General features: G+C 47.1%; 1 protein-coding gene across 1 annotated transcript; it reads right to left on the bottom strand.

Moving 5' to 3' along the window:
* Positions 1–5,233: 5,233 nt before the first annotated feature.
* Positions 5,234–8,040, bottom strand: LOC147004867 (splicing factor 3B subunit 2). The gene has a single exon (XM_085838306.1). The coding sequence runs from the start codon at positions 8,016–8,018 to the stop codon at positions 5,385–5,387; it is 2,634 nt and encodes an 877-aa protein (XP_085694432.1). The 5' UTR covers positions 8,019–8,040; the 3' UTR covers positions 5,234–5,384.
* Between the last annotated feature and the right edge of the window lie 1,690 nt (positions 8,041–9,730).

Raw genomic sequence — 9,730 nt, 5'->3', positions numbered from 1 at the left:
TCCTCCAAATCTAATCCCCTAGTATCATTCCTAGATCTACAGCAGAGCACCTGCTTATGTCTCCCTTCTCCCTTGTCCTCACTCCAGTGAATCACACAAATACTTCAGTCATAACTTCCCTCCCTCTATGCATTGTTTTATCTGAGCTGCCAACTCCAGCAAGCATTCCTTTGGTAACCCAAAGGCAACTTCAGTGAGGGAAGTGAGGGAATTACCTGTAGATCTTCCCTTCTCCCTATGTTTCCCAAAATCCAAACCCCCCAGTCCCATACCCTGCTCTGCAGCAGACTACTTCTGCTGTATTGTTTCTTTCCTCTCTGTCCCCCTTTTCAGTAGACCGTGCAGATCTTCCCCTCCAATCTTTCTTCCTCTACTCATTGATAATCCCAGCCTAAAAGACCAGCAGGCACTCTCTGGAAACCACAGATCACTCTGATCAGGAAACAGATAGAATAGTTGCAGATTTTCACCTCTTTCTCCATTTCTTCAAGTTCAATCCCTCATTATCATCCCCAGACTTTTTGTTATAGCCTCTCCACACTATATGCAATTCCCAAGGAACTAAGAAGATCCTGGTGGAACTTCCTGCTTTCCTCCCTCCTGTGGACCCCATAAGCTCTGACCTCTTAGCCCATCCTTTTTCCTAAGTTGTAGTTACTAATACCCAGAAACACATTTTACCTGGAACTCCTCCTGGACATATATATTAGTATCCCAAAAGAATTTCCTACCAGGCAACAAATAATTACCACACTCTCCTAAGGACCACAGAGAAAATAGAAACCAAGGAACAAAACACCCACCTCACATGGAAAAGACCAGGTATCAGGATGTAGGAATACTATCTTCCCAATGCCAAGACACCAGTGTCAAAACATACTAACAGCCTGAACAATGCATCTCCACTAATGCCCAGCAACCCTACCACAGCAGGTCCTCAGTATTTCAACATAGCTATAATACAAGAAAAAGACCTTAAAATAAGTTTTATGAATATGAAGGAGGTACTGGCTAGTTTTATGTCAACTTCACATAAGCTAGATTCATCAGAAATGAGGGAGCCTCAATTGAGAAAATGCCTCCATAAGATCAGACTATAATGCATTCTCTTAATTGTGATCAATAGGGGAGGGGCTAGGCCATAGTGTATGGCTGTCCCGAGCTATTGTTCTCGCCGGCAAGAACACACTCGGACAACTGGATTCTTCTGCAGCAAGCTTTATTGCTTCTTCAGGAGGGAGACCCAGAACCTGGATAATGGTGCTCCTTATACAGCCCTCAGCGTGGCGTGTCAGCACCTGATTTGTTGCTCACCCATCACCTCATTACTATGCCCTGAGATGGGCAGTGGCATGGCATGAATTAACTCTCGCACCTGTGCACAATGCTTGTTTACTAGTTGGGCACAGTGGAAGCCAGTGCCATCTTGTAATGGTGATTGCTCACGGCACGGCTCTCCACATCTTCCCCTTTTTGTTTTATTAAAATGAGGCTGGACTAGGTCTGTGTAATTATGTCCATCCGCTGTGGCTCGTGTCTTAGGTCGTTCCTCTAATGTCACAGCCTTTCCCATCATAGGGTAACCCTATCGCCACCGGCCCCCGTGTCTTAGGTTGATCTGTGCATGAGGAAAGTTGCCCGTCCCTGGATACCTCAGTGCTATGTGACAGTAACTACTAAATGATCTAGGGCGAACTCTACAAAAGAGGCCAGCCAAAAAATGACAAATGCCAACTAATTCTTGAGCATAGATAGCCAGATTTTGGAGATGGCCCCTTGTTCAATGGCAGCAAGTGCTTGAGCTATCACGACCTTGTCATGTGTTTGTTGGGCTCGGAGCTTGCAAACCAACCAGAGCATGAACACAAATCCATAGCAGATGGCAGTACCAAATAAACCTACCCCCACCCATTCCTTAAAATAAGAAAATGCAGATGAAATCCAGGAGAAGAGGCCCTCTGTGAATGACAGGTCCACTCGAGTTGAGTTGATCCTTAAAACTGCTGCCCTCAGGGCCTCAAGAGTCTCATCGAACCCCTCGGACCAATTTCCTGCAAGATACAAGGAGAGCTGTCTAGACAGATTAGCTGCATGAGTAAAATTTTCATATTGGACACTGGTAATACACAGAGCGCCCAGTTTTCTTTCACAACCCAACTGGGCCAACTGGTATAGGACACCTATCTGTTCCTCAACCAGATCAAGGCATTGATGCAAAATCATCAGCCCTTCCTTCAACTGGGCACTAGAAGTTTGGACATTGATGGCATCAGTCAGATCGACTGAAAGCTGATTTAATGTTGTGCCTGTTTGGACCATACTAGCCATAGCATACATTGCAGCTGTAGCAGCAGCTGCACTGGCTGAAATTGCTATGATCACAGCAGCAGTAATGCCAAAATCTCTTTTTTGTCGAAACAGGGATAAGGTGGAGGGTGTTTCCACCAGAACAGGGATCCGGGCCATCATGGTGCGGGTGTCCTTTGTTGCATTCCAACATTGAGAAATCCAACAGGAATCATTTACACAGCTTTCAAATGAATCATTAGACAAAATAAACAAAAAGGGAGTATAGACACATACTGGAGTCGATATATACCTGGTTGGATTAATCTGTGTTTTATTTAAGCCAGAGATTTCTTCAGTATGAATTATATATATATTTTGTTGGTCCATATGCCCCAATCAGGGTTTAATTGGAGAGACCAGTGTAAATGGCCTTTCCTACAGCACCTCCTTTTAAGAAAACAAGGGGATTAAGATCTGTACAGTTTCCATTATTCCCACCAAGTAGCCATTTGCGGTAAGGGCTCATTCTGCGGTCCTGCAAGAAGAGGCCCGTTCTCATTACACACTCTTCTTCAGGCCCAAACAACATATTGGGGGAGAAGGTAAAATACTTGTGCACATCAATCCATCTGGCTACAGACGACTGGCAGTCTGACCATGGTGGCAATTCCACTACATCCTCTCCACCACAATGAGGAGCAATCCTGGATTGATGAGGACGCTCCATCTCATTCCAATTGGGAGACGAGAATGTACCGTTTAGCCAGACTGTCGATTGCCACCAAAACCATGTAACATGAATAATATCATTGCTTCCTTTTCCTCGGGTTTGGGTGAAATTTAGTCCCACTCTCCAAAAATGATCCTAACATATGGATACTGAGCTGAATACAGTCCCCCTTTTGCGATAATTGAAAACATAGGGAACCCTGTTCTTGGAGGGAGTGATTTTCTCCTAACGGGACCCGTAAAGGGTCAAATGGCAAATATGGTAAGTCCAGTTTTTTATTAGTAGTAAAGAATTTTGGAAAAGCTATAGCATCATGGTGAACTGCCATTGGTTTAGGGAAAGCCGAGAGAATGGCTCATCTCTGTTCGCCCATCATACTAGGAACCTGAGACAAGTTCAGCATTGTCAGAATCAGGAGCAGTCCTCGGGAGGTCAGCATCTTCCACACCATCCTTGATTAATATCTTATGGGTGAGTCATTCCAGCGGCCAAAATGGGTTGTCTTCACTCTGTGGAAAAACACAGACAGCTCCCCTGGATCTTATTAAAATAGGATCCGGGCCTTTCCACAGACCAGATAAGACATCTTTCCATTTCACCATTTCTTTTGGTCTATCAGGGTCTGAGCTATGTCGATCAGCTGCAGAGTGACCTTGCTCGTCAAGATTCAGAAAATTAAGTGTGAAGAGTGCCATGGATACAGCTACTCTTGGCACTGAGGGCAGAGTCTCATCAACTCCCCCTTTTTGTTTTATAAAATAAGACTTGAGTGTACGGTGGGCACGTTCCACAATGCCTTGTTCTTGAGGATTATAAGGAAGGCCAGTTAGGTGACTGACACCCATTTGATGACAAAATTGCTGAAATTTAGCAGAGGTATATGCTGGCCCATTATCAGTTTTAAGGATTGTGGGCTTGCCTCAAGCACTCCAAACTTCTAAACAGTGCTGTATAACATGAGAGGCTTTCTCACCTGTTAAAGGTGTAGCAAACATAACACCAAAGCAGGTGTCAATGGAAACATGTAAACATTGATTTCTTCCAAAGGAGGAAATATGAGTAACATCCATTTGCCAGACCTGTAATGGCCTGATGCCTCGGGTGTTTACCCCTACATGAGGAGTAGGCAAAAATTGACAACAATTTTGACATTGGGTGACAATGTCACTAGCTTCTTTCCTGGTTAAAGTGAAACGGCAGCGTAACGTTTCAGCTGTCACGTGGAAGTGTTTATGAAACTCCCTTGCAGCCTCTGCCTGCGAGGACAGAGCAGCAGCCACGATTCTAGTGGCTCTGTCTGCCAAGTCATTTCCATGAGACATGGGGCCAGGAAGGTCAGAATGAGCCCTGACATGAGTAATATAAACAAGATGTCTTCTATGTAACAGGGCTGACTGAATTTGCTGAAAAATGTGAACAAGCTTGCTAGAGGGTCTAATTAAACCAGCAACTTCAAGCGTATTAACTGCATTAACAACATATAAGGAATCAGATACAATATTGAGCGGTCCCGGGAAAGTTTCAAGGACCTCCAGTACCACCAAACACTCTACAACCTGGAGTGATGTCTCATTATATTGTTTAGATGTTACTTGGCCATTTACTACATATGCACCTATGACAGATTTGGATCCATCTGTATACACTACTACCTCATCCGGAAGTAGGTGTTTGACTGTGATTACTGGAAACACTATAGCTTGGCTTAAGGCAAACTGCAAAATTGGATGTTTTGGATAATGATTATCAATTTGTCCTGAATAGGAGGCAACCAAGACTGCCCAATCATTAGTTGTTGCTGCCAGGGTTTGAACTTGAGCAGAGGTATAAGGCACAATTAGCATATGAGGTTCTTTCCCAAAATGAGTAATGGCTGCTTTTATCCCCTGAAGTGCAAGTTGAGCAACTGCATTAGGATATCACTCAATGATTTTTGCACGAGAAGCATTAGGGTGGACCCACAATAATGGCCCATTTTGCCACAAGATTGCTGTTGGTAACTGTGCAGTTTTAATATGCACAATTCAAATGACTTAGACTCGTCAATGTGGTGTAATTGAGCATCTTATAAGGCCTTTTCTATAGTTTGTAAAGCTTGACATGCAGCTGGGGTAAGTGCTCTGTGGGAGGAGATGTGGGTATCTCCCTCTAATATATCAAATAAGGGCTTTAATTCCACTGAGGGAATTTTCTTTTTTTTTTTTTTTTTTCATCCTTCCTTGGGAAACAGCTTTATTTACAAAACAAGTCTAAAATAAGAACAGGAAGCAACAAGCCTAGGGAGTCCAGATCTAGCTTTAGGGACCCACAGAGAAAGCCCAGACATAAAAAGAGCCTAAAGGAAGGCCAGCTATGCGAGCAGGACCTAAAATTTGAACTCCTTGTATTTCTTGCTGCCCCCACGGCTGTCCTGGGGCTGAGCTTTCCGTTTCTTCTGCTTCTGCTTAGCAGCATGCTCAGCCACCATGTCGCTGAAGTCTTCCTTCTCTACTTGTGCCTGCTGCTCCCGAACGTGCTCCTCGTACTTCTGCGTCATGGCCATGGGGTCCAACTCCAACTCCTCGGGTGCCAGCGCTACTTCCACACCTTGCAATTCAGGGGCTGGGCCCTTCCGGCTCATAACCGTGGACATGTCATAAATGTGGGTGGATCCCATCATGGCTCCCCCAACAGTGGCTGTTCTCTTCTCTGGCAATACAGTGAACAACTGAGGTGTCTCACTTCCATCCATCGCCTCTTCGATCTTCTTCTTCCTCAGCTCAATGAGTTCAGGGGTCTCCATCCCAGCTGGCACGGATGAGAATCCTCCGGGAGTGATGAGGCCGCTGTCTGCAGGTGTGATGAAGCCCGTCTCGTCTGGCTTGTCTTCATCGCTTTCCTCCTCCTCCTCCTCCTCTGAGGATTCTTCATCAGAGGGTTCCAGTTCTCCCCACGGGGTCCGATCGATTTCTTCTTCTTCAGTTTTGGTCTGAAACTCAGCAGCATTGGTTCCAAACACGTCCCCATAGAGCGGCTTCCCCGTCTCATCCACTGGGGGTTTGCCCCAGCCACCAGCATGGTATCCAAAGGAGCAGCTCTCAGGGATAGGTGAATTCAGTCCAGGGATTTTCAGGTTTGGGTAGGATGGGGGTGGCCCGTATCGCTGCATGGCAATCAGCCACGGAGGAGGCACTTTGTGGGCATTAGGTCCTACTGGCATTCCTAAGGAAATCCTTAGCTCATCAGATAAATCTCCAGGCTTCTTCTCCTTCAGCCGTGTCTCAAACTCCTTCCCCTCATAATAAAGGTCCCCATGGATGGTGAGTTTCGGCTTGGTCTGCCACTTGAAGAAGGCATCGTGCAGCTTCTGGTAGTCAATGTCGATCTTCCCCATCTTCGGCCGAACCTTCTCTCTCATTTTTGACTTCATGGTTTTTTGTTCTTCCTTCTCCTGCAGGGCCTCTCGCATTTCCTGAATGCCTGTGCGTTTGATGAAGTCTGGCAGCTCAAAGGGGGGCTTCTCAATGCCCCGTTTGCCTTGAAGGTACTTGCGCTTAAAACACCAGTGGCGTGGCACAGGGACGGAGTTCCGGGTAGCCTTGAGGTGGACCAAGAGCTTAGGGTCCTGTGCTGTCACGTCATGCATCTCCACAACGTCGGGCCGAGCCACCAGCTGCTTGAGTTCCGCCACAGTAAAACGATTCATTCGGCGCAACTTCTTCTTTGACAGCTTAGGGGCTTCCGGCTTCTTCTCCTGCTCATCATCACTGCTGTCATCGTCACTGTCCTTGTGCTCCTCCTCAAAGCCCTTCTTCTTGGGGACTGCAGAGCTCTCCGTCTTGTCAAGCTTCTCCGGCTCCTTTTCCCTTTCCTTCTTCACGTCATCAGTTAGCTTGAAAGCCTCAAAAATCCTCTTGAAGAAGATGAAGTTGGGCTCGTAGATCTCCGGCTCCTCGGTCACATACTCAATCTCCACGTCGGCGGCAGCGGGGTCTGAGCCTCGGGGCCGACCGCACTCCTTCTCTCGGTCCCCAGAGCTCTCCAACGAGGCTGCCCGCACCCGCTGGGGCTTTTTCTTCTTCTTCCGGTTCCGACGCTTTCGGTTTTTCTCTTTTTTGGATGTGGACACCGTGTCCTCCTCAGTCTCTGATGCTGACTGTCCCAGAGACGAGCGAGTATCCGTCTCCATTTCTTCTTCCTCCTGCTGAGAGTTCATCTCTTCCTGCCGGCTCTCCTTCAGCTGAAGAATCTTTTCCAAAGCCTGGGGGATCTTGGGGCCCACAGAAGGATCATCCATCTCTCTGTTCTCATCTCCAGGGGGTGGGGGAGGGCCCCGAGGGCGAGGAACAGGTGCCCCCATGGGCAAAACAGTAGGCGTGGGGACCACAGGGCCTACTGGAGCAGCTACGCGAGGCCCCAGAGGAGTACGGACACCCAGCTGCCCCATATCCTGAGGCGGCCGAGGGACTGCAGTGCCCATCTTGGCGATCTCCTGCTGCCGTTCCTGCTCCATTAACACGGCTGCCTGCTTGGCACGTTCCTCTTGCTGCATCAGCAAAGCTGCCTGCTGCTGTGCCAGCTTCAGCCGTTCTTCTTCTGACAGTGCCACAGGCTCACCCACTCGAAGAGGTGGTGGGGGTCCCAGATTTGGTGGGTGAGCCATAGGAAAGCCAAGGCCAAGGCCTGGTGGAGGTGGTGGAGGTGGTGGAGGAGGCTGTAGAGGGGGAAGTCCCATAGGTGGTGGTGGCATAGGAATCCCAGACAGCTGTGCTGACATAGGAGGAGCCGCTTTGTCCCCATCTTCTCCTCTCAAAACTGGTCGATTCAGCACAATGCCGGTCTGGCGGGTGTAGGTCTGCAGCCGCTCTACTAACTCCTCGCGACTCCCCTGGATCGGCGCTCCTATCTCTGCCAATCTGGCCTGAAGCTCCTGCGCAGCCCAGGCTCCATAGTGGCCTGGAGGTGGAGGCGGTGGCAACTGCAACTCTCCTTTAGGAGGTTCGGGATGCTCCGCCGCCATCTTAGCCACAAGAAGGCGCGAGACCAACGGGAATTTTCAAAAATGGTCTTAACCAATTAATATCTCCCAGCAATTTTTTGGAAATCATTCAAGGTATGTAGTTGATCTTTGCGAATCTCTAATTTTTGAGGAACAATTTTGTCAGGATAAATGAGTGACCCTAGGAAGGCTCCCATTTGAGCAATTTGCACCTTTTCGGTGGCCACCTGCAATCCCCATTGTCCTAACGTTTTTATTAATATAGGGTATGCATCTTGCAATAACTGTGAATTTTTTTGGCAAATCAAAATGTCATCCATATAAAGTATTACAGGTAATGATGGAAAATGCTCTCTAACTGACTTAAGTGCCAATTGCACATACAGTTGACACATGGTGGGGCTATTAGCCATCCCCTGAGGTAGGACCTTCCATTGGTATCTTTGATCAGGCTCTAAATGATTAATGGCTGGGATGGTAAATGCAAATCTTTGCCTATCTTGAGGGCATAAAGGTATAGAGAAAAAACAATCTTTAATATCTATAATTATAATTTCCCAATTTTTGGGTAAGGCAGAAAGCAATGGTAGCCCTCACTGAACTGGCCCAAATAGGTGCATTTGTGCATTAATTGCTCTAAGATCATGTAATAATTGCCATTTGCCAGATTTTTTCTTAATTACGAAAATAGGTGTATTCCATGGTGAAGTAGATGGCTCTAAATGACCCAAGCGTAGCTGTTCAGAAATCAGTTTTGTGGATGCTTCTAATTTTTCAGAGGAGAGAGGCCATTGAGGAACCCATACAGCTTCCTCTGTAAGCCATGGTATGGGCATGGAGCCCTCAACAGCCCCTAGGAAAAACCCAAACCTTGTCTCCCATTATTACCTTAATGAGGGATAGGTTCCAGTCTACCCTGCTCTCCTTTCCCTAATCCCCTTCCTTCTTTATAGCCCATTTTCTTCATCATTTGAACAGCTTGTGGCGAGTATTCATTAGTCAGTCATTCCTAGTGCCTGTAAATGTTTCTCCCCCAGAGATTTACTGGGAGTGGTAAAACATAGGGAGTGAATCGTCCCATTTGACCTTCAGGGGCTTGCCAGCTCAAAGAATGGGAGCTAACAGTGGGGCAGGACTGAGAGCCTAGCCCTTGCAAAGAATGTGATGACTGAGTGACGGGCCAGGCTTTTGGCCACCAGTGGGAAGAGATGATACTTTTATCTGCTCCTGTGTCTAAAATCCCTTTAAATTGTTTTTCCCTTCTATAACTAATTATAAGGATGGCCTGGAGTCAAGAGGCATTATTAAGTAAGCAGAATCATTTCCAGTAGAACCAATCCCTCTGGCAGCTCGAGGGACACCAGAGGAAGGGAAACAGCCATGTAGGCTTGGCAAAATTATTAACTGAGCTATTCTATCCCCTTGTGAAATAGAAAAGATACCCTGAGGACAGGAACAGAGAACTTGAAGTTCCCCTTCATAATCTTGATTTACGACTTCAGGGTGAACAATAAGGCCTTGTAAGGTAAGGGAGGCCCGGCCCGGTATTAGGCTGACACTTCCGGATGGCAGAGGCCCTTTGTAGTCAGTAGGAATGGGCTGCATCCCCATTTGGGGCATTAGCATGAATCGGGTGGTGGCAAGGAGGTCCAATCCAGCTGATCCTTCTGTTGCCCTGCGGACTGTGGGGTCCACCTTTTGCCTGCCATGATCCCATATGTTTTGGGGCCCTG

The sequence above is a fragment of the Mus caroli genome, unplaced genomic scaffold, assembly GCF_978045245.1.
Source record: "Mus caroli unplaced genomic scaffold, Mus_caroli_1 scaffold_5, whole genome shotgun sequence".
NCBI classification, from domain to species: Eukaryota; Metazoa; Chordata; class Mammalia; order Rodentia; family Muridae; genus Mus; species Mus caroli.
The sequence above is the reverse complement of the archived record's forward strand: the minus strand, read 5'-3'. Positions and strand labels throughout refer to the sequence as shown.

Bases quoted from the DNA above. Each gene is read 5' to 3' on its own strand.
- LOC147004867 (XM_085838306.1), bottom strand. From the start codon at position 8,018: ATGGCGGCGGAGCATCCCGAACCTCCTAAAGGAGAGTTGCAGTTGCCA.